Source organism: Falco rusticolus, chromosome 1 (assembly GCF_015220075.1).
Source record: "Falco rusticolus isolate bFalRus1 chromosome 1, bFalRus1.pri, whole genome shotgun sequence".
NCBI lineage: Eukaryota > Metazoa > Chordata > Aves > Falconiformes > Falconidae > Falco > Falco rusticolus.
This window is the reverse complement of record NC_051187.1, coordinates 28,492,028-28,519,308: the sequence shown is the minus strand read 5'-3', so window position 1 is coordinate 28,519,308 and position 27,281 is coordinate 28,492,028. Positions and strand designations below refer to the sequence as shown.

Genomic DNA, 27,281 nt, shown 5'->3' with positions numbered 1-27,281 from the left:
CAAGACAAGCTGCTAAAATTTACCGTACTCTCTTCTGCTAAAAGCATACAACTGGTTCCTGCTGGGCACCTGGAAGCCTACTGACGTTCGGAATTTCTGTCAGTGCTCGTATTTTTTACAAGCCTCGAGTCCACTTACGTGCTACCAAGGCAGGATGAGGGGAGTTTTTTAGTATATATGTTTATATAGCACTTCAACATTCACAGATTAAAGTGTGAGAATTTAAACTGTCAGCAGAGGACCTTTATCTGCCATCTTCCTGTAGATGAGAGATGCCAGGTTAAACCAAACCCAGGCAGAGCTGGGGCAGGAGAGGAAGGAGGGACGTGCCTGGAGCAGCAGATTTCACAGTGCGTGTCCTTGAGGAGACTTGTTTTCCTGCTGCTCCAACTTCTGGACTCCTACTCACCTCGCAACAAGTGTGGATCCAGACCCAGCAGTTCACATGTGTTTTACATCTGCATTTGATTAAATAAATCATCTGTGATGGAAGCCACACATCTGCTCTGGCTAACTGATACAAGACACAGGCTCTGGAACAATCATGAGCCTGGTTCCAAGTCTGTGCCAAAATACATTCTGCCCCTCCCTGCAGGGCTGGAGGAGTAATGGAGATAACCCTCCCCCCTCTGCAGCCCCCCAGGCATATCCCCAGGGAGACTCTGCCAGCCAGAGCACCTCACACAACCCCAACACGGGGCTGGGTTTTACAGTTATTTCCCTCTGACTCTGCACTGGAGGAATATTTAAGTCTTGTCTAAATCCAGAATACAACTTAAGCTAGTCAATATTTGACTCTGCCAGAAACCTCACGTTTTTATTATTATTTTATTAATATAGTTGGGGTTTTTTTTGCTGTTTTTCTCTCATTTTGAAAGCAAAGGCAATCCTGGTGTAGCACACCCATCTTTACCCTTCAGCTGCTTGAAAAACTTTTGAACGCAGGGCATTATACAAAAGAACAAAGTACATTCCAAGAAAATAATTATATAAAATTTTAATTTGTTTTAATTTATTTTGTACAGAACTAGGCAAGCTAGGCATTCAGTTTTAGTCTGAAATAAAATGAAAGCTCAGAAAACACAAGCTGTAGCAACACCTGGGACTCCTTTGCTTTGTTAGAGGCCTTTGGGTCGTAGCAGATCTGCAGCAACTCTTCCTTTCCAGCAGCTTCACACTCGCTCTGCCCCACTGTTGTGCCTCTGTCCTGTTGGACACCACGGAGGAAAGAAGTGACATGCCCTTGGGACTACACAGTTAAATTTAAAAAAAAATATCTTCTTAGGCCAGAAGAGTATTTCACCCTCCAGTCAAAGGACTGGACATATGCTTTCAAAGTTTTCACTTTTATTGGGAATGAAACACAACCATCTAAAAAATATTTTAGAAAATTTATTGAAAACTGACATACAAAGGGCGATTTGGTCCCAAGAGAAGACAGACCAGAATCAGATATTCCATAACTCAAAATAAAGTTTTACCTAATACTGCATCACATTTGCCATCCCGCTTGTAAACAGCTTTAATGAAAGTCTTTTAAGGAAGCCAACAACAAATGAAACTCTTACAAACACAAAAGTTTGAAAACACCAAGTAGCTGGTTCTCTCTCTCCAAGTGATTGCTATGGCAAGAATCTTGCTCAGTCCTCCTAGATACTCGATTCCTGCTCTGCTCCACTTCCATCAACTCAAACAATTCAAACTTCTCTCCTATCACAAGGGGATTAACAAATTACCAAAAAATTTAGTGTTTTCTACCAAAACCAAATTTCTTGGATGCAGTTTCTTCTCATCTCATGGTCTCTGTCAATAGTCTACTGCTATATTCTTGTTTCAGATGGCAGAATAACAGGGGTCAGTGATGCCATGAGCATCAAACAATTAAAAGGAAACACACTTCTGAACATCAACCTTTGGTACAAACATAAGAGCAATAAAGTATGCTTAAAAGCCAACTGCAAAAAATTCTGCAAATTTGATACACAATTGAAATTTTTCCTCTTAAAAATCCCTGCATTGAGATGTATTTAGGCCTCCCAGTTTTATACATCTTCTGTCGCTATTTTAGTATTGCTGAGATGGTTTTGTCAAATTTTTGAATTGTTTATCCTTTCTTTTCAGTTTATTTAGGATTCAGAGCTATCAGCTAAAACAGTTCCAACCCTGAGGTTTCGTTACAATCCCGCAAGTTTAAAACCAGGCTGTTATTTGGAGGCACCACATTTTCCCCGGCAGTGCCTACAGCCTTCTCCAAACTGCATTGCTTTACTTTATACTCAAGCAACGTAGCACGTCAAAGGCTGTAGATTTTAAGCATGTTCAGCAGCTTAATAATATATGAGAAATGTTATGCAGTACACGCAAGAGATTTGTAACAGACTCTTAGATGAAATCAGACATAACAGCAAGATAAAGCTGCATATGTTCTTCCAGAATGGTAAATTTATACACCAGTTTACAGAGTAATACCTATTCATGTTGGAATGTTTTTAACGAAGCTCTGAAATGTTTTAGCAAGAGACAGCAAATTTCACACAGCCTTCGACGAGAGCAGCAAGATCGACAGGATTTAACAAACAGGGGTACCTTTTGAACAAAGCTGCTGCTGTCAGCCAAAAGAAAAGAAAGGATGACTGCGAGAAGCTTGGTTTTAAACTATCAACTATGGGTTATTCAACAGTTATCCAACAAAAATACCATCACAAAGATTATCAATTAGCTGTGCAAAGGAAGAGTAGATTTTCTTACGCAAACAGCTGCGTTATTGTGGACTTGCTCCTTTACGTCAGCAAGATGTCAAAGCCAGACTGGGATGCTAGCGCCCTGAACTGAGCCTGCTACAGGGAAAGGAATTTCTTACAAAAAGCCTTAATTCTGTTATCTCTGAGAAAGCTCAAGGACTTAAGAACACAAGGTAAGATCCTTTGCCTTGTTTAAGGGCTTTAAGCATAACAGAACTGTTGTGTACTGAGGAAAGTTACAAGCAGTAGCCAAGTGAGGATCCCTTTTCTTAACACACTGAATTCTTTTGGCATACACATCTGTATAAACTACATGATGTTATGTTAATGGCACATGCTCTGGCTAAGTTTTAAGTCTAGATTCCCCCAGGAAGAAGACAACCATCATCCTTACTTCACCACCAATGCCAGCAGCCTCAAATCTGGGACTTGGTTACAGACAATAATCAGTATTTGACCCTCTTTATGCCGGAAACCAGCTCCCTGTTATCTGATTTACTTACCACGTTTATAAAAATTAAAGGATGCCTGTTATTTAAGCAAAAGGTACACTGTCTTCAACTGACTTGCCAACTCAATGCATACAAAAAAAAAATCACAGCACAATGTAAAATGTGAATCAATCCACCAAGAACTACTTTTCTCTGGACTTTGGGAAAGGGGGGCATCAAAAACCCACAAACACAATTTAGGAGCCAGTGAATCAAAGATGACTAAAGTTATTAAGTATCTTGCAAGTTAGTAGCTGATTTTACTTCATACAAAACAAGAAGCCTGTGCTCAGCTGTAACATTCCTTCCCTACCACACCACAGATGTGTAATTTCTACATTTCAGTGGACATAAAGTACAGACCAGCCACAGATGAAATACTGTGGAAAGCTGTACTTCCAAAGTGACTGCTTTTCAATCTGCGACTGAATGCAAAAGTGTTTCTTCCTTTCCATACCTTTTTGTAATCCAAATTAAACCAACTGACCAAGCATAGCATGGGCACGAAAGTCTTAATGGCTCAGTAAATGAAAGATGTAGCTTAAGCCACAGTTACATTCAATATTTGGATTTTTAAACTTTACCAAAAGACAATTAAGAGGGTATTTCACCATTAAGCAAAATGGAAAGCTACTTCCTTGTTCCAAAGGCCTCTGGATTACCTTCTCAGTAAAAACAAGACTATTTAACAGATCAGAGCATGGAATCTTACGGATTTTTTCAGTTCCCTTAAGTTGTGTCTGGCCAATCCACATTCTTATGATTGTTAGTAGGAAAACCCCCCAAAAATAATAAAACTTCAGATTCACACATCAAACCAGAATGAAAGAAGGAATCAAAAAACAGCAACAAAAAACGCCAGAAGATCACCACTTCCAGTCTGAAATCTGGCATCTACAACTCCATCTCTTCTTCTGCACACCCAGAGGTTCCCAAACCAGCATACTGATCTGGAGACATCGCAGTCTGTTGTGATTCAGGGAATGTTTCAGTCTGTGCGTCAAAAGCAGCTCTTGGTGTTGACTGCTTAGCTTGACACCCTTCTGTACTCTGCTGCTTAACGTTCTTAACAGAAACGGACTTCAGTTTATCTGTGAGAAATTCAGGAAGAGGTTTCCAAAGCACCAGCTCCATAGATGGACGGCTCCTAGAAGAGATGGAGTCTCAATTAAACTTCAGTTCTCCAATCACAACTACTAAAACCAGTGAGTTATCTCAGTCCTTTGTGCTAGTCTGGAACTCTTATTCCAGAGTCCATTTTTTTTTTCTTTCCCCCTATTAAATTTCCTCTTCCTTAACTAGTTCCATTACTTCTAGTTCTAACCCTGTATTTTCTTTCTTTTCTTTTGCACCAAACTCGACGACCACTGTCGGTCACAATTTGGGACCACCTTCTTTTGGAAACGCACATACATAAAAATCAAGATACAAGGGTTTATTCAACAAATTTCACTGTGTAGAAACGAGGAGTACAAAACAGACAGCTTGATGACCACCAGTCACACTTAACTTCTCTTTTACATTAGTTGTTCCTATTTCTGACCAAACAAATGGTCTGTTACACCACATGGGCTGCACCGTGCATTAACCAAGGACATCTCCACAAACATGAGACTGGGTCTCTCTTCTCATTTGCATGTGTTAGCTACATAGCACCATGATTTCCTCCAGAACTTACATAGATTCTATTATTTTCTTTGTCAGGCCTTCACCAAAATCCCTCTTCATCCCTTTTTTAAGGGTATCTGACAGGATAAGAGTGGGCAGATTGCTAACATTTCCATCAGCATGAACTTCCTCATCTTCATCAATTATCCTAGGAATGGAGGGGGAAGAGGGAAATAAACACTATTGAGCATACTGTTAACAGGCACATCCACTGCAGACTACAGTTACATCTACATGCGCTGCACTGTGCAGTGTAGGGATCTGACCCAGGCTGGGTACCAGAAGCAGCGGGGCCACGTTAACACCAGTCTCTCTTGGGCCAATACACCCTAAGAACGACCGTCACCACAGAAGCCGCTTGAGCAGCTATGCCACTTCTGGTACCTAAGCTAGCTTTGTTATCCCTGCATCATCCAGCAGCACGCAACGCAGGTATCCACTACGAGAAAATAAATAAATTCACTTCAGGGGAAACTGTATGATTCAGTCACATTACAAGAGCGAGTCTCAGTTATGCCATAGTTTCACCGGCTTGATTCCCCGTACCTTAACTCTGCAAATCATTGAAAAGCTGCTGAATACAGTTCTTAACCTTCAGTGACGTTGCACCGATTTCTCAGAGATTAAAAAGGCACAAAAAGTTGAAGCATTCAGAACAAGCCAGAGTTATCTCCGCTGGTTTTGGTAAACTTTTTAAAGAAAATTTAGCAGAGTAGCTGGGAAGGATGGGGAACAATCCTCCAAGAGGTCCAAAGCAGACTTTGTAATGCAAATATAGCCAGAGAATACAGACATACATCACTGATTCACCCATGAAAAAATAAAATAATCTAACAGTACCTTGGTTCCCTTCACGCACCATCTATGAAGTAATCATCTAAAAAAAAATCTTGTTTTATAATTTATAAAACTTTTGGCTTTTCTAACAACTGTCTGCAGTAGTCATTTTAGGTTTTTTGGAATACTAGCTCAACTGCAATCAACCGATACACATACATGTGACATTCCCAGAAATCTTTCAAAGGCAAGAACGCACAGTGCATTCGTTAAATGCTGGCAAGTGAGTGCCTGTAGCCACCCCATCACCCCCGTATCATGCTATCTGGTATTTAACAGCAAGATGAACCTCAGCTTTATTGCATATGTGCAGAGAGATGTCTCTGGTCCATGCTACTTTCTACACTTGACAAAATCACATCTACCTCGAGCATTTAGAAGTATTAATCACTGAACAAGCTGCAGCTGGTTGAAAAAAGTTGTTCACTGGTCAGACTTGAGCTCACCAGTTAAAATCTGAGCTCTGGCTACTCACAAAAGAGCATAAAACCCCATTACGGTACACCGATGGTGCACAGTGATTGTGAAAAGGTGGTTATTTCTTCACCATCTCTTGCTCTAGCACCCTCAATTTCAGATCACAGTACCACCCCCAAGACTCATAGGACCATAAGTAGCCTAAAAAGGAATCACTCGAACAGAAGGTTAATCTCAGACTTACAGTACCATTATCAAACTGCTAAGTGCTAGATTTACCCCTTAATGCCCACCAAAAAAGGGAAAGCTCAACAAAGCCAGGCTACTCAATCCCTGCATTTACCTGTCCTCAATTTCCTGAAGCTTCCTGCGAGCAACCTCGCACTGCTGTTCCCCCATTGTCTGATCCATTTCTTCACAGGGAATTTCTAACAGGGCAGTTTCAGGACCGCTGCCACCATACTGACTTGCCACCTCCCCAGCTGCCTGCTGACCTGCACAGAGAATCCATTCTTCAGTGTTGGGATTCAAAGGACAATTTTTGGCTCCTGTCAGTCTCTTCTTCCGCACAGGACAACTAGGAAACAGTAAGTTTACAATTGTCAAAAGAGAAAAGCAGCATTCTACAGGAAAAAACATTACAGAAAGTCATGTGCATGTCAACAGATTTGACATACTATGGAAACACAACCTCCACAAAGAAAACAAATCTGCGTTGCTCTTCTTAAAATGCAGGTACCCATAAAAGAAAATCAGTGCTACACAATTAATTAGGTAACTGAAATGGATTTGGGGTCATGTACAATTCAGGGAAAGCTTTCCAAATGCAAAGAGTGATAGAGGTTCCCTTCCTGCATATTTTGTAGATAGGATGTGCTCAAATCTTTACAGAAAAGAAAAAGCAAATTAAGATTCTTCAGGCTATAAAAGACAAATTTAATTTACCCTTCTGCCTCTTCTTCTAGCTTATGCTTCTTTCCACAGCGAACAGAGACACTGCAAAAGAAAAATAAATGGTCATTTAACTTCTGATTATAACTTCCAGTGATGCTGAAATTTTCAAGCGATGTTTTCCTCCCTTTTAAAATTTCACTTGCAGCCAAGAGCCACCATCACAGTGTATCACCGGCTGTGAAGGGAGTGGAAGTTCTGGACAATAAATGACCACTTTGCTCCAAAGAAAGTCAAAGGCAGCTGTAATTACTCTGTTCTCTGAGCAGATTTCCATGCTGCTTTCTCCTCTTTTACATTATTTATTTTTTCCATACAGGACAAGAGCAATTTTTGACAAAATTAAAATGTTTCAAGAAGCAACACGTGATCCAACTTAAGTCTCTTATTACACTGTCTCACAGTGACATACGCTAATTAAATAGGACTAAACAACAACATTTAATGGAATAATTTAAGTTTTTTGTGCTCACGTATAAGAAAGGGCAAACTAAAACAAAAAAGTCAAAAAAAGTACATATATTTAAAAGCATGTCAAGATGTTGGTAAACTTAATCACGTTTCTCTCCTTTTAGAAGGCCTCTTCATCCCCACCAACAAACTTCAAGGCCGCCAAGACGAGCACAATACGATTCTAACATTGTACAAGCAAAACACTCCCAGGAGAAAAACAAATTCCAACCCGCCTTGAAAAGAAAAGTTATTTCACGGCGCCAGCGCAGCTGAGCCATCCGCTCCCCCCGCCCCTGAGCCAGCGGTTGGCACTTACTGGCTGTGGCCCTGCGGCAGGTGCAGGCCGTGCGAGGGGGCCGCGCTAGTAAAGGAGCCCACCGGGGCGACCGTCAGGCCCTCGTTGTAGCTTCCCAGCGCGGCCAGCGAGGCAAGGTCGAGGCTGCTCTGCAGGTACAGGCCGGAGGAGCGGCCGCCGTCGGCACCATCGCTTCCGTTCCCGGCCATGATCATCACGGGCGGCTGGAAATGGCTGTGGCCGACGGCTCCGGGCGGCGGGTCGTGCCGCGTCCCCGCCGACGGGCCGTGGCGCTCAGGGGCAGCGGCCGGGGCCTGGGGAAACTCCACGGCAGGGCCCGCAGGGAGGCCCGGGCAGGATCTGCCCAGCGCCGCCATGTCCTGCTGCGGGGAGGGAGAGGCCATCAACGCCGCGCGTCCGCACCGCCGAGCGGGGCGACCACCCCAGAGGCCCGGGGCCGGCTCCCCCCCGCGCTACCGGACACCCCAGCCCGCAGTCGCCCGCCCGCCGCCGGCCCCAGGCGCTCCCGCTGGGGTCGAGCTCCGCGGCCAAGGTGAGCGGGCCCCGTCGGCCGCCCCGGGCTCCTGCGGGACTCGGCCCGCCCCGCCGCAACCCAAAGGCACGGCTGACTGCCCGCCCCCGCCCGCCCGCGCCGCGGAGCGCTCACCGCCGGGCCGGGCCGGGCCCGGGGCTGGGGGCTCCGCCAGAGCCCGCGGCCCTTCCAGGCCTTTCGCCGCGCTTGGAGAAGGCGCCGCGGGGCATTCTGGGAGCTGTAGGCCCGGGCGGGCGCGGGGCATTCTGGGAGCTGTAGGCCCGTGAGGCCGCGGCGCATTCTGGGAGCTGTAGGCCCTGGAGGTCGCGGGGCATTCTGGGGGCTGTAGGCTCGGGCGGCCGCGGGGTGTGAAGTCCTTGCCAGCGCCGTGGCTGTGGCGCTCATGGGGCAATGCGGGCCCCTGGGGTGGGAGGCCCCGGCTCTCCCAGGCCCCGGCCCTCCCCGGCCCGGGCCAAGCCTCAGCTCCTCAGGGAGCCTGGAGACAGAGCTGCTCTTGTCTGTGGCCTTGCGTAATCCCCGTGGCCGGCAGCCAGAACGGCTGGGCTGGGCCGTGCCACCGGTGGAGCTGCCAAATCCCAGTCAGATGAGGAGCTCAGCCAGCAGCCCAGTCAGATGAGGAGCTCAGCCTGCAGCGTTGCCCACACTCAGTGGGCTGCAGCCTCGGGGAAGCAGCCGGCGGTTGGGGCAGCTACGCGCCTCGGGAGGTATGCCGCCAGCGCACAAGGTAATCGCCCAGCTGCTTTCTGTAGTAGCTGAGACCCCCTGCGAACGGGTGGCTAACGGGCCGTGGTTTCTGCTTTGACTTATATGAAGAAAGTGCGTGTGCTGTGATGTTAACCATGGGAAAGCTCTCTGTAGCTCCTGTAAGGCTCTATGGAAGTTGGACACTCCAGTCATAAAGAAGTTGTGAACTGTTGAGAAGGATCCCAGTGGCTAGTTGGAAGGCAAAAATCTTGTGTTTTAATATAGTAATGACTTCATTTCTTAAGCACCTTTTATTCCTGTAGTGTAGTTTACTAAATTTTGCAAAGGAACTCAAATGCAGCCATACTAAGAATGGAGTCCCAGCCCCTGCTGAGAGGGTCTAGCACGCACAGCAAGGTAAGCAGAACTGTCTTGGCCTCTGAAGATGGATCCTGCAGAGAGTTTGTAGCGTTTCCAGTGATGCACAAATGTGAAATTCTCTGATTGTTTCATGTTTACCTTAAGTAAAAATCCATTAGATGATCAGGCTTGTAAGGTTCTGTGTTTTCCTTAGGCACCTAGCAGTGTTATAAAACACAAGCTGTAAAAGCACATTTTCTGATTCCTATGTTTTAGATTGAATGTAAATTCAAATTTGTTTGTCGCATGTCTGTGAAGTGAGGAGAAAGTACTTACAAACTGTCAGAAGTTAAATAGCTTACAGAACAGGTGAGGCTCTTATACGTTCTCTTAGAAATTTGGGCCCAAACTCCAATGTGACAGAGCGTGTTAGTGTAATGAGAGACTGATTTGGGCAGGAAGAACAGAGCTGTCATAACAAAACATAAGTTGTGTGATGTATGTTAATGATTCTGGTTTTTTTTTTCTTTGTTTGTTTTCTGTGTCTAGTTCTAGACTCCAGGTTGTACCCAAGTGACACAACAAAGATGCTGGCAGTATTTAATAGAAAACTCTGTGTGTGCAGTGCCTATATTTACCTGTATTTACCACCTCTAGTTTTTCTACTGTACATGCTGCAGCCCTTATTTGTGACTCTTAATTCATTGCTTTGGTTGTCATTCAGGGAAACACTTTTTACTCTCAGGAAACCATAAGGAAATATTAATTGGATTTTACTTCATTAAGATCAGTTTCAACTTCTGAATTTCAATCCTGAATGAAGGAAGTTTTGATTAATTATCTTCAGGAAAGGCACAGCTCTTTCAGAATGCAATACAGCATCTGGAATAACTCAACATTTCTGGGCATTGGACCAAGAATGAGAAGGATGAAGAACTAGTCTACGTACCTTACAACGAGAAATTCAGGGAGTACAAGCTTATAACGAAAAATTATGTACAGTCTTTGTCTGTGAAGGAAGAGGAAATTTGATCACAGAAGTGCCGTTAGTATAGGAGTCATTGTTGTGTCCAGTGGAATTTAGGCTAAAAGATGCTATAAGATGAAATTAAGACCTGATTTTTAATGAAAGGGTTGCTAAACATTTGAACTGGATGTTATTTTTAGTGCTATCATATTAAATAAAAAGTAGAATCAAGAAGCATCACATCAGAAAGCCAGACGCTGTATAAACCTCCAGAGATCGAACCGGCTAACTTGCAGACATCCAGTAATCAACCTCGGGACTTGCTGAGAGAAATAAAATACTGTTATTTCTCTCATCTCAGATGAAATGTCAGTCAGAGGAATTGGGATTTGGTTAATTCTTATACAGAGTCATTGTACCTGTGACACCCAACATAAACAGTCCTAGCATTTTTTCATAAACAGTAGACACCATGAGTGGTGTGATTCGTGCAAAAAGCATTTACACAGGTCAGTAAGTATGCCATCAGCAGTGCAATGGTTGTGTTGCCTACACTGAATCTGGATACTTTTAATTGTTGCATTCCTAAAAGACGTTAGTGATCATGGCCAAAGTCAGCGTGAAAGGTTTCTTCTGCTGCACGTATTTGAGAGCTTGTGTAGTTTTCTTTCACTGTTCAAAACTAAATACATGATATATTCCACTGTAATTTTCTCCTAGATATTATGTTCATGTGGGTTCAAGACCCTGTCTCTTTTCATGCCAGTTACTTTCTTCTGTTCTCTAGTTCCCCAGCTGGACCTTGGTTTTGGCTGTTTGTGCTGTTGGAATTGGAGGGACTTTTCAGTATGGGTATAATGTTTCCATTATCAATGCACCCACCCAGGTAAAATATTGTCTCTTGTTCATAGGGTTGTTTTACAGTAATGGAGCATCCTGACTAACTGGCCGATAGGCCAGATGTGATTGCAGTGGGAACCAAAGCAGGCTTCCTCTCATATTAAGTATTCTTGTTGGTTCCCAGAATGGTTTCATGTGAATTTGTTTGTGAGTACCTCCCATCAGGAGCATTCTGTGTCAGATGAAAGTGCCAGATATGCCACATAAATACCTCTGTTAAAGTCCCTTTTAGAAGGATTAACTCAGTAAGCAACATCTTCCAATTAACCAATTTACTAAAATTGCCCAAAACATTAAAACAGGATAGAACAGAACATTTAAGTTGGGAGGGACTTAAAATGATCATCCAGTCCAACTGACTGACCTCTTCAGGGCTGACCAAAAGCTAAAGCATGTTGTTAAGGGCATTGTCCAAATGCCTTTTAAACACTGACAGGTGTGGGGCATCGACCACTTCTCTAGGAAGCCTGTTCCAGGGTTTGACCACCCTTTCTGTAAAATGTCACCACCATTTCTCCTCATGGCAAGTTTAAACCTCCCCTGACGCATCTTTGAGCCATTCCCATGCGTCCTATTGCTGGATAACAGAGAGAAAGGATAGTTATAGTTGTCCATCACAAGGCAGCTTACTGAGAAAGGCCTTAGAGACTCAAAAAGTGGCATCTGTAGTGTCTGAGAATCTCATCTTTTCACCTACTTGGTACTTCTGCATCCATTGCCATGGCCTTGGAGAATTCTGCATATTTTATGGATGACTCAAGAGGATCTGAGCAAATGATCATGTGAAAGTGATGAGTATCATTTTCTGCTGTCTGCTGATTTATTTTCTTGTGAAACTGTGAAAAGTGAATTTGCTGCAACACTGTATGCTTTCTACAAAGATTAAAATAAGCTGTTTGTGGAAGAACATGTAATATGCTGGAAACGGAGAGCCCAGGAAATTTGTTCTTCTGTTATGTCTTTGCAGGCTAAGAACAGGAGCCTCTGATTACAGTAATGTATGTCAGTTCAAGAGTTTCTAAAGACAAATTTTAGGAAACCAAGTGTGTAGAATAACAGTTTAAATGTTCTAATACATGAATACTGTAAGGAAGGCAGAGGAATATTAGAGTTGCAGAAAGGGATTTTACTATGAATAGTGGGATTACACTAAGGCATGAAGTTCAAAACCAAGGGTCTTCTGACAGTAACATTTTTCAGGTTATGTGAGATCTCTGTGCTCTGAGATATTCCTAAAACCAGTAGGAGCTATGTATCCACCCCCTGCCCTGGCTTCATTCGGGAGGACTGCAAAGCTCTTTTGTAGCAGTGTGTGGAAAGATTGTTTCTCTGCCTCTCCTGAGGTAGAATACAAAAACAAAGCTACTCAGCAGTCTTTGAGATGTATGGTGAGTAGGAAATGGTGTGGTGGTCAAGGTAGATTCTGCTAGTCATTGGTGGTTTTGATACAGTACAACTGAGATGATACCTTTTGTTAGTTCCTAGAATTGGTTTTCAGGATTGAGGTGCAAGTTATAGTGCTACGCTGTGGGGCTAGACATGATGCTACACATTCATCATTCTTTTCTACTGCAGCATATACATAGGTTCTTAAATGAAACCTGGAGTAGTCGTTATCACAAGGAACTAAATCCAGATCTGCTGACTTTCCTTTGGTCTGTCATTGCTTCTATATTTTCACTCGGAGGCCTGTGTGGAGCCCTTATCGGAGGCAGCATGGCGATTCAGCTAGGCAGGTGAGTTACAGCCACAGGCCTTTAGCAGCATGTCTAAATGGAGAATAATAAATTCTCCAAATATTATAAATAATAAATAAATAAATGGGGAAGGCGTGTAAGAAAATGTACCTTAGGTGACTATAAATGTTTTTCACTTCAAAGCAGAGCTTTCTGGTAGAATTTTACAGTTTGTTCCAATGTGACTTTAAAAGATGAGCCCTGAATTACAGACTTCCAGTCAAGTCTTCCCATTACATTTACTGAATTCTAAGTTCGGAGTGTGCACGTACCGTAGGGTAGGAAACACGGGTCCCCCATACACATTTGCAGCCTTTATGCCAGTAAGGAATTGCTGTGTAATCTGTAATGTTTTGTGCACGTTCTGTATAGATACAGCAAAAATAAACAAAACCCCACTCCTACCTTGTCAGGCATTGCTGTCATGTTTATGTGTTATCCTTATGGTTAGACTTTTTTTTTTTTTTTTAAAATACAAGTAAATAGTTGTATCAGATACCTGGATTTCCAGTGACTATCATGTTTCTTCAGTATAAGCCCATTTTTTCTTTCCATATTACCAAAAAGGAAAACTTTTTAATAAATATGTTACTGCAGATTTCCTGAATTATTTGTTTTTTCTCCTCATTAGGAAAGGAGCTCTTTTGCTGAATAATATTATAGCAATAGTGGCCTCCATTTTAATGGGGATCAGTTTTCCTACAGGATTGTTTGAGTTACTGATTGCTGGAAGGTTTTTGATTGGCATAAATTCAGGTGAATGATTTCGTATTCCTACTTTCAGTAAACTATGGTGAATGCTAAATTATTGTTACTGCTGCTTCTTTAGGTATTATGATATGTGTTTGTATGCTCTTTTGTAGATATGATGACAAAAATGTTCTGTAGTCTAACTTGTAATCAAGGCAGCTACGTGAATAGGAAATTAACTAAGTCTGATTGCTTGCATGTTTTGGTTCTTTAACTCTTTTCACAGTAAAATCTACTAATAGGAAGATGTTTTTCTATTTACTTGCAGGTATTGGGCTCTGTGTACAGCCTCTGTATATTGGGGAGGTTGCCCCAAAACATCTTCGAGGTAGCATGGCCATGGGGAGTTCCATCTTTCTGACTGGAGGGATTCTGACAGGACAAATAATTGGTTTAAGGTTAGAAATGCGTTTTTTTTCCTGCCTTGCATTAATTGTATGTAAAGAATTCTAGTTCCCTGCAGCTCCCTGCAAAACATTCATTGTGGCCATTGTAGCGTTAGTGATTCAGCTTCACGCAGTAGGTCTACCTGTAAGAAGAAACCGCCTGCTTTTGTCACCTTATTCCTACAACTGCAAACCATCTGTGCTATGTCCCCAGGGAAGTGTTATCAGTTTAGGTGGGTCAGCCAGAACAGCATCGGTAAAACAGGTACATCTGTGCTGGGTTCGTATTTTCTGCTGGTTTCTTGCTGGAGACAGCGGACGTTTGTAAGACAGGACTTGAGAGCAAAGGACTCACAGTTTCTGTATTGCAGCACTCCTGTTGGTTTTGTCCCTTGTGAGATCAGATGAAGCTGCTAGGGACTTTATCCAGTTGGATCTTAAAAAGTTCCAAGAACAGAGACTGCACCAACTTCGAGATGAAAAGCTTCTTTGTCTGCTAGAAGCCTTCCACTGCCCTAAGAGCAACTGCTAGTAGCCCAAGTAACAGCACATTACCTGTTTTTTGTGTCCCACTACCAAAAGCACTTTTCTTCCTTTTTCCTTATTACTAGCTTCTGAATTAACTGATTTTGCTAGATACTTTAGGTGTGAATTGCTGCAAAATACGTAGAACATAAACCTCAGACAGCATAATCTAGGCCCAGTATTTAAAATTTAACAGGTTTACATTGTCCACAGTAGATCATCCTGCTGATTCTAACTATTCCAATTTTAGTGATTCCTTTCTATGTAATAGCCCTTCTCATCAGATCAACTTTGAATGGGAGGGGGGATCGGATGACCTTCTGAGTTCCTTTCTGTCCTAAATTCTTGTGTGACTCTCAAAAGCAAATGCTGGTGCCAACCTTCAGGTGAAGTCCGTATGTTTTTACTTTCCTGCATTGCTAGACTACACTGCTTTGGCAAACATGAAAATAATGCTTAGGACCAACACAGCAATAAGCAGCCATAAAGTAGCATTGCTCGCCTCTTCCTGAGTGAAACCTGATTTCAGAGTAGCTGGGAAATACTTTCCCAGCCTCCTCCTGCTGACATTCACAAGATGTAGGTACCTGGTTACAAGGGAACTGTTCTCAAAGGACAAACACCTTGCTCCCAAAACTCTTCTGAATAGTTACCAATAGCTAATTACTTGGGTTTTTTCCCCCTCTTTTTCCACACCTCTCCCAGGGAATTATTAGGTGGAGAAACATATTGGCCTGTGTTGCTATCCAGCAGCTGTTTCCCAGCATTTGCCCAACTTTTATTCCTGCCATGGTTTCCTGAAAGTCCCAGATACCTTCTTATTGACAGAGGTGATGAGCTGAGCTGTGCCAAAGGTAATTTACAGCATCTGTACTTTCTCTGTGTCTTCAGAAGTGTGCAATGAGTGTATTGGGGTCCAGATTCTCCTTTTATCTTTATCAACACAGCACAGCCTAGTGATTTTTTCACCCATGTTTTTTCCTCCAGTGAGCTTATATGGAAAAAGCGATTGTGGAACTCAGAAGCCTATAATGGATTGTGAACAAAACTTTTTATTACCTCATTTCAAATATACGTTCATGTTTTTTTACTCTAATGAAATCTCTAGATGTTTCATAATGTTTCTCCTGGATGTAGTAACATACTGGATGTAGTAACATACTTGAACGCCCCTTGGGGCACACAGTCACAGGCTGTGTAGCTGCCAGACTTCGCTGGCTGAGCCAAAGAGGGTAAAGACAGTGTCATTGCAGTTGGACGCGAAGTATGGTCTTACATGTTTGGCAAATGAGAAACCCTGATGCCTTTGAGTCAAAATATTTAATGCAATCTACAATAAATGCTTTGCAATATTTTGCTTCTATGTTTTGCTTTCACCATCCTTTTTAGTGATGATGGGCAAGTTTTGAAATGTCCCAACAGTAAGCATTTTTCTTTAAAAAGTCAAAAAGAAAGTGCTTGGATTTTCCCTTGGGCTGAAATATTTGCGCAATGGAGCACAAATCAACTGCCAGTTTTTTTCAACCCAGGACTGCAGGGGGTTGGGGCCTGATATGCTAATTCTGATGTAGTTCATAGTGACATAAAATGACACTTGTGATCCATGGATCTTCCACTTAAAATGCTAAATAAATAAGAGAAATGAAGAAAGGAAGTTTACCTTGTTAGCATTTGATAGGGTTATATTTAATTCCATTTCCATTTTATGTATAAAGAAAGGAAAACCACTTCTTTTGCTTTTTTTTCCTGTTCCTTCTTTTTGAACACTTCTTGAAATGCTGTTGATGAGCATATGAATTTTTACCTGTCTAGGAAAGGTATTAGTAGATAGAACAGCATATGTTGAAGAAGGATCTTCAACAAAGGAAATTAAAGAGGCTTAATTTGTGGAAGACTTTAGGCCAAGGTAAGAATTTTAGGAATTACAAAAGAGGCAGGGTTCACAGAGACAGCGAAGTCTTGTATTGTACTGGGTAATTAAAACCCAAACAGACAAAAAACGTATGTTTTATATAAAGCCATTTGTGTGCCTGCAGGCCTCTTCCCCCCCCTGCCCCCCCCGCCCCAGTTTGTCAGCTGATCTAATAAAAATAACTTTCTCTTTGCTTACCTTGCCCAAAAATATTCCTAGACTATCACAACTGCAAAAGCACAGTAACTACAAATGAGCTATAGAGTTAATTCTGTCTAATTTGAAAGTCATGGACAAGATGACCATAATGTCCCTTTCAGATTAAGATCTAGTTTCTTCATTAAATGTAATTTTCTAAATGTAAGTGAAGCTTGCAATCTCTGTATCATGTTCAAATCTTTCCCTCTCAATTTTTATTTAAAACGTAACATAATCGTGTATTGTTTTTTTTTCCAAGAATTGTGGCTGCTCCTGAGCCGATACTGAAGAGTGGCTGGAGCTTGCAGCTGGTTATGCTGTTAGTGATAACAACAGCACCGGAAAGTTTGCTTTCAGGGATCATCACAAGTTCTACCGTTGCCCTAAAGATGACAAATTGTCACTTATGATGTATTTAATCTTGAAGATTTTAGAGGAACTGACGTTTTAGGAACAGGTTTCACGACCGTTAGTAAAGATTTTAGTCTCACATCCAACTAACTTCTGGTAATACTTGCCTTAGAAGAATTACTTACCATCTTCACTCCACCTCACTAAATGTGTTCCACTGGCAAAATTAAAGACAGGGACATAACAAAAGACTTGATATCTGCCTAGAATTTAAGCAAAAGACTTCAAACTGGTTAGAGTGTCCTTTAATGAAAAAAACTATTTGTAGGTCTGTGGTTCAGATATAAACACTTTAAAATATTTTGCTTGGTGCGTGTTTGAAAGTCAGATATTCCTCTAAAAAAAGCCAAGTCATACCACTGAAATCTCCAGTCACCACAGTAGAAAATGTTGGAAAACCAGCAAGCAAAAAACAAGTCACAAAGTGAAGTTTTCCTATCCTAGCAAAAGCCAGATCATTATGGAGAGATATTTTTCCAGAAGTTGTGGTCAGTAGGTGAACATAAGAGAATTTATTTTCTTCTTTTTTTTTAGCTTTGAAGCGATTTCATGGTTCTTCAGAGTACCAGAGGGAGATGGAAGACATACAGCGGGAATGTTTTGCCTTAGAAGGGGAGAAACCCAGGAAGCCCTGGCAATTATTCACTGATCGTGGTGTGAGATGGCAACTCATTACTGTGATTGTGATGACTATGGGCCAGCAGCTCAGTGGAATAAATGCTGTAAGATTTCGTATGTACAAACAGCTTAAATAGTTACTTTCCATGTGTTTTTCAACCTTTCATTAACACAAAGGATCCACATAGAGAAGCTCAGAGAAATTAGTTAAGTGGGAAAGAATATCTTCATATTATTTCTCTTTTTCTCTCCCCCTCCATTTTTTTTTTTCATTTCTGTGTTTCTGGTCTATAAATTGATTTAAAGAATGACTTAACACTTGTGTTTACATTCTTCTAAAAAAGTAAGTGAAGGTAGATCAGCTTATCCCATTGTGGCTGGTTTAAGAGTGTGAAATATATTCAGTAAGTTGAGTCATTATATTTGCTTTTATGATAGCAATATATTTACCTAGACATGAATTTAACATTCTTATTGCTGTTTGTGTCAAATTAATAATTCACAGTATAAAATACAGTGAGCTCTGTGTTTAGTATGAACTTGACTTTGTTTCCAGCCGACAATTTAACTGCTGGCAACACCTCTTTTTTTTTTTTTTCTTTTCTTTTTTCTGTTATAGATATATTTCTATGCCACTTATATTTTTGAAGAAGCTGGGATCTCAGCAGAAAAGATCCCTTATGTGACACTTGGCACTGGAGCTTGTGAATGCTTCACGGCCCTCACCTGTGTAAGTAACAATTTATTCTACGTCCTAGCATAAAGGGTAATGATTCTTCTTGAGAAGAACATTGGTAAATATGAGATCAATATAGTAACAGAAAATTATGTCTTGTCCACAGGGTTTACTGATAGACTACGTGGGAAGAAGATGCCTCATCATTGGGGGCTATCTCCTTATGACCCTTTGGAGCATTGTTTTAACGTTCTCTCTGACTTACCAGGTGTAAAGGACTCATTCATATTACATGATATGACTATAGTGAGTGAAAATCTGTGATGCTTGAAAGAAGCTGGAAGAGCTGCATAGGTTTAAACAGCAGCATAAAAGATGACAAAATTGAGATTTGATCAGTTCAGCAGCCTAAAGTAGGAGAATGCTCTCAGCTAAGATTTGATCGTGTATGTCTTAAAGCTGCGGCTGTGTTTAATGCTGACAAAACTTAGTGATGACAAAATGGCATGTATTCTAGGTTTTAAAGTAATTTTAGGGTAAAATACTACATACCAATGGAATTAAGCATCAGTCTACTTCAGTCACTTAATTGTAAAGCAAAAACCCAGAAAATACTGTACAGATGCTGAAATGCAAGACACTTAAACCCATCAAGTGTAAATTCACAAAAACTATTGGAAACTTTGAATTCACAATGCCTTAAATACATCATGCAAAGACAACATCCTGCCTCGTTTTTTGATGTAATATCTCTTTGATGCATCATAAATTTATCTGTGTACCATACCAACTCAAATAAGGCAGCCCTACAAACCTCCTGAAATGAATGTTTAGAGAAGATCTGCCTCTACACTGGCAGACCGTGCTGTAGTAAGTATTTATAGTTACCTTTGGTAATCCAAATAAAATGATACAGGTGTAGCTCCAACAGTGACCAACTCGATTTAGTCAGTATTTGGTTGCCTGATAAGCCCTTATCCAACAAAGGTGGGATTAGAGAGCTGCAATTCTGGCCCTACCCATGCCCTCAGTGTTTGGAGCTGGTTTTAGACAGGTGGATCATGCAGTCACATTGCAGCTCTGACGTCTGGAGGGATGGCAGGGTTAGGGGCTGTGCCGATTGGGAAGCAGGCCACAGAAGAGGCACTGACAGTAATTTCTGTGTGGTTGGTGTGAAGCAGGCTGCTAGGTGAGGCACGAAGTTGAATGAGCCAGCCATTAGGCTGAGGCCTAGGTTTAATTTTTGTATTGTGTGTATTTCCTGGTTTGCTTTTGAATAACGGGATTTCAAAGCTCAGGTTTGGTCTAAAGTGCCTAGTTTCATATGTATATAGTAATCCTACTGTGTCCTCACTGCACTATTTACTTATTTTATTTATTCTTTAAATTTACTTATACACAAATAATATGATAAGTCTGTTCATGCTATGGAAGTGCTTAACGACCGCTAACTCATGGGATCAGTACAAAATACCAAAATAAACACAGACAAAATGTTAAACTACTAACAACACATAATTGCTGTGTTCAATATTGGTGCAAATTTTGAGCCTCAAAGGACTAATTATAAATATTGATAGAACTACTAGACTCCATTTAGTAAAAATTATTAAATGAACAATATTGATTTCTCTGAAGCAGTATTGTTAAATAAATTAGCTGTAAACAGCCATGAGTGACTGTTGGTCTCAGTTGCAATAAAATAGCAGAAGGAAATTTAACTGTTAAGCCAAACTTTAAAACTGGACTATCAAAATCTGAACTAAAGCTTCTCCTTCTCTTCTGCGGCAGGAGCTGTACCCATGGGTGCCTTACGTGAGCATGGCATCTATATTTGCCTTCATCTTGAGCTTTGGCTTGGGACCAGGTATGACGCAGTGACAAACGGTTGGACGCGGTGGAACGTATCTGGGCTGGTGGGGCGCCAGCAGCTTGGCTGCCCAGGGCGGGCAGCAAGGGCTCACCACAGGGCTGTCGGTGCTCTGCTGAAGCACCGCAAGCGAGCCCACCGCATCAGAACAGTTTAGTCTCCTGCAGCCTGAAGCTGAGACTAAACCGTGGCGTGTCTCAGGGCCAGCTGCACACGAGGGGGTCTTAGTTCTGGCCTTCAAGTCCCTTGAGTCATACAAGAAGGGAGAAAAAGCCTGTTATGCTTTTAAAGAGGCCCTTGCTCCCTGCACAATGCTGCTGAAAGAACAATTTTTAGGACACTTATTATATGGGCAGTAGATTACAAAATGTGTTAGTTTTTTATTTTTTTAAAATAGAATCAGTTCAGCCAGTGGCATATTCAAAAGCAACTCAATCTTTCTACCACTGGAAATACCACAAATGGACATTTCAGCATAATAACCTGTTCTGTTTCTGACACTCGTTCCTGCAGGTGGCATAACAAATACCCTGACAGCAGAATTATTTATACAGTCTTCACGTCCAGCTGCTTATATGATAGGAGGGACTATTAGTTGGATTAGTTTCTTCACAATTGGAATGATCTTTCCCTTTATAGTGGTAAGTATGCATAACACATTTTCCTAATTGCCTCACATTTTCCTAATTCCTCATTTCCTCTGCTCTCAGGTTCCATCAAATTGCTTCTTCTTGTACAGTAACACTTAAACATAGGATGTGCACTACCCCTCAACCCAGTATAACTACATTTGGTCCCTCTGAAAGTATTTTTTAGGATGTGCACTACCCCTCAACCCAGTATAACTAGATTTGGTCCCTCTGAAAGTATTTTTTAGGTATCAACAAAAAAAATAATAAACCATGATCAATGAAAAGGAATACACAGCGGTAATTTTCATGTCAGATTAAAAAAAAACAGAGCAGGTAACAAAATTAGAAAAACTTATTCAGATGCTGAGATTCAAATAACGTTTTTTAATAGTGCTTTATGTTTTCATGTCAAAGTAAAGTAGTAGAAGTACATGGGGCTAGTGGTACACACCTTCTGCAAGAGCTCACTAAACTCACAGAGGGTTCTGTGATCATGAAGATTATTAGGAAAAACCAATACAAGCTCCCATTTCTAGCTCTGTATTTTCAGTTTTAGCACCTGAGAGCACAACACGCCAGGAACAGCATGCAGCAGGGAATCTGTGTGACAGTCCTTTCTTCTTGGTTGAACTTTGCTTCTCAGTAAGACAGTTGGGCTTTATTTTAATGCCTAGCATTGAAAAATATTAACAAACATTCAGAAAAAAGAAATCATATCATCTTAAAATATGACACAGCTAAATAGCAAATGCTGACTTGTCATTACATTGTGAATTTAGTGTTTAATTTTTTTTTAAATAAAAGTCTACCAAGCGTATTGCACAGCACTTGGTAGTCTTATCTAAAATTTTTTTAAAAGCTACATATAAAGCAAGGATAGGCTGAAGATGTTTTTATTAAAAATATCTGAGCAGCAATGTTATGTGTGAATGGAAACAAAAAGCTTTTTATCTTCCAAAACTCACTGTTATACTTGAAATACGTTGCAATCAAATTTTATTTTCAGAATGGGCTGAAGCAGTATTGTTTTGTGGTGTTCTTAACGGAGTGCTCCTTAGTTGCTGTGTTCCTCTTCTTCGTAATTCCTGAGACAAAAAATAAATCTTTTCTGGAAATCAAAAAGGAATTTCACAAGCTTAATTTTGGAAGAAATACCAGAAAAAAGGAAACAGAGCTTTATGAAAGACAACAATTCCATGACGAATTTAAAAAAAACTCTGTGTAACTTCACTGCTGTTACAGAATTTTACTGCAAATGAACAAGTAGCTTATTAAATCCTCCTGTATATTCATTAAAGGCAAGTTAATCTCTGAAATGCTGTTAAAACATATATTGCTGAAACACTATTAACAACATACTAGACGTAGAAGATTGGATGTTTAGCTACAACTTGATGTCGCAGGGATGCAGAAATGCCAGGAGAGGGTGTTCAATGAACTCCTCCCCGCAGCAGATTTCTTCAGGCTGTTTGGTAGCTTTTAGATTTCTAAGCCCCTTCTTCAGTTCATGTAATCAAGCATATGTTAATACTTTGACTAAAATATTCTGAGGCGTTAAAGCCCAAACAGGAACTGACCTACCGAGAAACTGGTATTTGAAATATTCTAGTTTATATGTAATTGGGGTATTTAGTTGCCCCTTGTCACTTGCATCTTTCAAAGATTTAAGGACATTCCTCATCTAGTCCTACTACCGTAACTGTACAAAGACAGTACAGCACCTATCTGAATTACTGTTATTTGTAATAAATTTTATTAGAAAGACTTGTTTCCTGGAAGGGTACTTATACTAATAAAACAGTTTCTGGCATTTGAGTTGGGTTTTTTTTGCCCTAACCTAGCATCTTAATGTTTTAAACTGTGCAACAGTTAACAGTTAGCCCTTTTAACAGAAGGGTAACATGGCTTCCAGTTTTGAAGGTCAATTCCCAGCAGACTGAGGTCAACATCACAAAAAGCACAGAGTAGCAGAGGACAGATGATAGGAATTAAATACTTCTCACCCTTAAAAGGTTTTCCAACATGGTCTGATAGAACACATGCAAGGGGGACTACAGAGAGCTCCAAGGACCTGTTGAATGAGCTTTCTGCCTAATCCCCATCTGTCCAGGACTTTCTCAACTTAAAATAAATTCTTCATTCTTTAGTGTAGTCAAAAAGTAAGAAATCTTAATCACGAAGGTGGTGTTTGCGTGCCCCTCTGATACTCATTTCTGTACCTGTAACTGCTAGGACACTAGTTCTACCTTACTCCAACTTTTCCTGGTTTGTAAGTATTTCTTGATTACCTCTGTTACTTAGTAAGTGCTACAGTAAGCGCTGGATTTCTTTTATGTTTATCTTCCTTCTCTCAGAATTAAAACTTTTAATGAAAATGTAGGAAGCAAACACCATTTTTCTCATTTTGGTAGTGAAATCAGCTGTTTAATTGAAAATAATTCTTAAAGGAAGCAGTATCAGGGAGGGATCTTCTTGTTCTTTAGTTTATCCTCTAAGTTTGCAAAATACTTCATTTTGGCTAAAAGCTTCTTAGCTTCTTGAAGATCATCTGAAATGAAATAAAACATTACTAGTTTACACAGGGGAATTTTCGTTTCAAAATGAATGTGAAGATTTCAAGGGCAGCGCCCATTTCACTACTCAGAGCTACAAGTTGTAAGGACCCATCCACTATTAAACCCTGCTGCTGAGGGGTTCCACAGAACATATGACAATGTACAATTTAGAAATGCATAGTGTCAATGCCAAAACTGATTCTGAAACAAGTTTCTCCTTAATGAAACAACTGGAGGGGAAAGGTGGTTTATCACCTATTGAAAAGGACAGACACAACAGAATCCTTAACTCTTGTAGTACAAAGAGTGATGGATCTTAAGGGAGGAATTCCTCATGTGCAGGCCCAGCCAGCACTACTTTTGATGCTTTTGATATTTGATGTTTTACAATTACAACATGCTGCTACATAAATGAAAGCAATGAAAGCATTCTGAGACCCGGGAAAGAAATGTAAAGGTTTCTTCCCAGAGTAGGAAACTAGTCTGGAATGGTTCAAGCTCCTGCTGATCAATTGGTTGTGGACTAAAGTTATGTTGAGTAGTGCCCAGGAAGGCCCCCAAACCTTAGACTAAATGGGGCATCAGGTCTTTTCTTGCCACACAGCATCAGTGGTAAGCAGCAGGATTGTTCTGCCTTGACTTTCACTGCAAAGAACAGCACCTGCTACTCTGCTGACAGCTTCAACTCTGCAGAACAAGATCTCCCAAATTCAAGTCTGACACCTCAGAACAGGTGCTAAGTTTGACTAAAAGCAGAGTCTGTCCTTCCCAGTATTCCGGGACACAATTTCTTAGGATCTGCATTCCCACCTGAAGCAGTCATTTTGATGCAAATTGAATTAATTACAACTTTTCTATTTTTTTTTTTAATGTGAGGTCCTGAATTTCCCAGATCAGCAGAAAGGTCAGCTTAGAAGTATTTATTCTAAATACCAAACAAAGAACACTTGTTTATGCAGTATTTCTGTTCTGTAGTTCAGGAAATATTTGCCAATAAGAGAATGTGGCTTTTTAAGCATTTCTAACTGCTATGTATGGCAGCTAAATACTTTACAGAAATAGCTACCTCTTTCAAAAGCTGCAGTCACCTCTTTGGTCAGTTCTTCTTGTTTAACTGTAAAACAAATTATTTTATTCACTTTTTGTTACATACTTCATATATTCAATACTACTGCATTGTCTGCTGTGGGAAACTTAATTACTAGTCTCATAGTCCTCTGGGAGCTAAGACTGCTTTTCATAATATCGCTGTCAATTTTTTTAATTACAGTTTCAAACAGCTGTATTTCTTTGTTTAAATGGGTGTACAGGCAACAACTGCAATACAAATCAATGGGCACTAACTCACTTTTGTCTATCAGTTTACCCTGCTGCAATTAATTTTCTTCTATTCTACTTAGGTTTTATTCTAGTTATTCTAATTGCTTTTGGCACACTACTGTTACTGCAAAGAATTAAATACAGCAACAAACTCAATGTTTCAGGTGTCACCAACATCATAAACAATAAAGATGCTTGTATAAGGATAGTAACCACTTAACATAATGGTTGCTACGTTGAAGAAGGTGAAAGAAATACAACATCTGTACAAATGACATTATTTAACATGGTCAGTCAAACACTTTGTTAAGCTTCATGAGTGGTTCTTCTGGAACAGTCTACTTGTCCCGATCTACTGAAGGTTGAGTAAATGCCCTTTTACAGTCAATATATACACACTCATTTTGCTATCAGAACAGGTATCGTTATACAGATCTTCTCAAGCCAGGCTTGATGTTTAAGCAGCATGAATTGGAACAGGCTTTTTTCTGGGGGCAGGAAGCTCTTGCAGTGAGTCAATTCAAGACTAACGCGAGTTAGAGATACTAGAAGAAATAACACTGAAAAAGTTACGAGTCTTCAGAAGGATCTCATATCGCACAAGATACAGTAAGTTAGGTCTGTACAAAACCCTCAAATCATAACATACCTTTAATTAAAGTTTCAATTTCTTCAAGGATATCCTCATTTTTAGATTCCGCTAATTTCTCGTTAATTTCCATGATTTCTGTGAGAAACTCTGAGTCCGCATCACAGTCTGTCTCTTGTGCCGGCTCCACTCCATTCAGCTCCAGCTGGTGAAGAAAATGGGAATTTGGAAATAGGCGTTCTCGCATCTATTTCTGTGTGAATGATTTTCTTGACTATTCAGTCTTTTAATGGGGCTCACTCAGATTCATATCTGATAAACTTCCGCTTTATTCCATGAAATGTGCATGAACAGAGTCAGTCCTGAAATTAACTCCATAGGCAGACCATAAATCAGCAGTTAAGCAAAGCAAAAAAAACCTTAATGAAGGCTGCCAGGGGCCAGACTGAAATTTCTAAGGAAATGTGTGTGTCCAAACACAACACGTGATGCAGGGAACAAATTAGTGCTAACATGAGTGGCAAATGAAATGGTAATAACTAGTAAAACGTTAAAGAAAAGAGGGGAAAAGCCAATTAATTTTTCAGACAAGCTTGGTTTTGGACTCCTTTCGATCCCTGGTAATCCTCTTCTTTGGAGGAACACAAATTAGCATGTCAATGATGGAGTCAAAGTCCGGTTCCATCGCTGACCACCGGTGGTCAGTTACAGCAGCGTGGGCAAGACCCAGCCCCAGCCCTTACCAGATAGAGGCCGCGGCTCAGCGGGTCCAGCAGGGTTTGGTAGGCCTTGTTAACCAAGGAGGAGTGCTGCTCGGAGTAGTGCTGTTCTTTCTGCGAAGGGATGAATAATAACAGTAACGAGTTACTCACAGGTGGCAGAACACGTTAGGTTTTGTCACCAGCAGACACAACTCAGTCCCACACCACCGGGCGGGTATCAAACCGGGAGCCGACGGTTACTGGCAATGGGCGCGGAGCGGCTGGGGGGGCTCAGCCAGGGTCCCCGCAGCCAGGGGAGCCCCCCGGCCACCCCCAGGGCACCGCCGCGAGCGGGGCCCGGGAGCCGGGACACGGAGAGTCTCCGGGACTCCCCGGGGCGGGCGGCTGGGCCCGACACCAGGGGCGGCCTCTCCGCGGGCACCGGGCAGGCGGCGCGGCCCGTCCCCCCTGCCCGGGAACCGCCCAGGAAGCGCGACCGGGGGGTGGGGGGCCGGGTCCCCGCGCTCACCGGCGGCCTCCGGCCGAAGCGGTCGGGGTGCAGGGCGCGCTGCAGGCTCCGGAACCGCCGCTGCAGCTGCTGCACGTCCAGGCGGAAGGAGCGGTCACTGTGGGCGACAGAAGGCGGCGTGAGACCGCGCCCGGCCCGGCCCGGCCCGCCCCGCCGGCACTCACCAGCCCAGCAGGCGGAAGAGGTCGGGCCGCGGCGCCGGTGGCTGCAAGGCCCGGCAGTCCGGGCAGAAGCGCGGCAGCCCCGCGCCGCCGGGGAGGGCGCCGCCGCAGCTCCAGCACCGCGGGGCCGGCGGGGCGCAGCGGGGCCGCGGGGCCGCCTCAGCGGCGCGGAGCACCCGGGGCGCCCGGCCCAGCCCCCGCCGCAGCGCCGCCTGCATGGTCCCGCGCCGCGCTCCCGGCACCCCCCGCGCGGCCGCCCCCGATTGGCTCCGTTCGTAGCGGGGGGTGGCGGGGCGCGTGCGCGCCCAGCAAGGCGGCAGCGGCGCGGGCGGCGAGCGGTGCCGGCTCCGCCACCCGCGAGCTCGGGACCGGCCCGGCCTGCGCCCCGCCCGCCT

General features: G+C 42.3%; 3 protein-coding genes across 11 annotated transcripts; 1 reads left to right on the top strand and 2 right to left on the bottom strand.

The window, feature by feature from the left end:
* Positions 1-1,372: 1,372 nt before the first annotated feature.
* CCDC117 (coiled-coil domain containing 117) lies at positions 1,373-8,821 on the bottom strand. Of its 3 annotated transcripts, none has more exons than XM_037375299.1 (6): positions 8,521-8,821; positions 7,875-8,236; positions 7,100-7,150; positions 6,498-6,731; positions 4,911-5,048; positions 1,373-4,379 (listed from the first exon to the last, which is right to left on the bottom strand). In XM_037375299.1, the coding sequence occupies exons 1-6, from the start codon at positions 8,788-8,790 to the stop codon at positions 4,127-4,129; spliced, it is 1,308 nt and encodes a 435-aa protein (XP_037231196.1). In that variant the 5' UTR covers positions 8,791-8,821; the 3' UTR covers positions 1,373-4,126. The 3 variants fall into 3 exon arrangements, with proteins under 3 accessions (XP_037231196.1, XP_037231197.1, XP_037231199.1); XM_037375300.1 differs by having other exon boundaries at positions 7,875-8,233; XM_037375302.1 differs by lacking the exon at positions 4,911-5,048.
* A 206-nt stretch (positions 8,822-9,027) lies between these two features.
* Positions 9,028-22,841, top strand: LOC119142397 (solute carrier family 2, facilitated glucose transporter member 11-like). Of its 3 annotated transcripts, none has more exons than XM_037375297.1 (12): positions 9,028-9,130; positions 11,205-11,303; positions 12,893-13,053; positions 13,685-13,809; positions 14,072-14,201; positions 15,420-15,568; positions 17,770-17,957; positions 18,473-18,583; positions 18,696-18,797; positions 20,321-20,396; positions 20,913-21,040; positions 22,038-22,841. In XM_037375297.1, exons 1-12 carry the CDS (start codon positions 9,113-9,115, stop codon positions 22,254-22,256), a joined length of 1,506 nt encoding a protein of 501 aa, XP_037231194.1. In that variant the 5' UTR covers positions 9,028-9,112; the 3' UTR covers positions 22,257-22,841. The 3 variants fall into 3 exon arrangements, with proteins under 3 accessions (XP_037231194.1, XP_037231195.1, XP_037231193.1); XM_037375296.1 differs by lacking the exon at positions 9,028-9,130 and adding an exon at positions 9,399-9,507; XM_037375298.1 differs by lacking the exon at positions 11,205-11,303 and having other exon boundaries at positions 9,034-9,130.
* HSCB (HscB mitochondrial iron-sulfur cluster cochaperone) lies at positions 21,396-27,280 on the bottom strand. 5 transcript variants are annotated; one of them, XM_037375306.1, is made up of 8 exons: positions 26,890-27,274; positions 26,726-26,822; positions 26,239-26,328; positions 25,556-25,700; positions 24,653-24,700; positions 23,035-23,579; positions 21,997-22,139; positions 21,396-21,701 (listed from the first exon to the last, which is right to left on the bottom strand). In XM_037375306.1, exons 1-6 carry the CDS (start codon positions 27,102-27,104, stop codon positions 23,488-23,490), a joined length of 687 nt encoding a protein of 228 aa, XP_037231203.1. In that variant the 5' UTR covers positions 27,105-27,274; the 3' UTR covers positions 21,396-21,701; positions 21,997-22,139; positions 23,035-23,487. The 5 variants fall into 5 exon arrangements, with proteins under 5 accessions (XP_037231203.1, XP_037231202.1, XP_037231204.1 ...); XM_037375305.1 differs by having other exon boundaries at positions 21,396-22,139; XM_037375307.1 differs by having other exon boundaries at positions 21,396-22,134.
* Position 27,281: the final 1 nt, after the last annotated feature.

Bases quoted from the DNA above. Each gene is read 5' to 3' on its own strand.
- HSCB (XM_037375305.1), bottom strand. From the start codon at position 27,104: ATGCAGGCGGCGCTGCGGCGGGGGCTGGGCCGGGCGCCCCGGGTGCTC. The intron at 25,701-26,238 runs GTAAGGGCTGGG...TTTCTTCACCAG, and splicing joins TGAGCCGCGGCCTCTATCTG to CTGGAGCTGAATGGAGTGGA. The intron at 24,701-25,555 runs GTATGTTATGAT...TTTGTTTTACAG, and splicing joins AATTGAAACTTTAATTAAAG to TTAAACAAGAAGAACTGACC.
- CCDC117 (XM_037375299.1), bottom strand. From the start codon at position 8,790: ATGAGCGCCACAGCCACGGCGCTGGCAAGGACTTCACACCCCGCGGCC. The intron at 8,237-8,520 runs GTGAGCGCTCCG...CCCTCCCCGCAG, and splicing joins GGGCCCGGCCCGGCCCGGCG to CAGGACATGGCGGCGCTGGG. The intron at 4,380-4,910 runs GTAAGTTCTGGA...CATCTCTTCTAG, and splicing joins AAGAAAATAATAGAATCTAT to GAGCCGTCCATCTATGGAGC.
- LOC119142397 (XM_037375296.1), top strand. From the start codon at position 9,463: ATGGAGTCCCAGCCCCTGCTGAGAGGGTCTAGCACGCACAGCAAG. The intron at 14,202-15,419 runs GTTAGAAATGCG...CACCTCTCCCAG, and splicing joins GGACAAATAATTGGTTTAAG to GGAATTATTAGGTGGAGAAA. The intron at 17,958-18,472 runs GTAAGATTTCGT...TTTCTGTTATAG, and splicing joins AGCTCAGTGGAATAAATGCT to ATATATTTCTATGCCACTTA.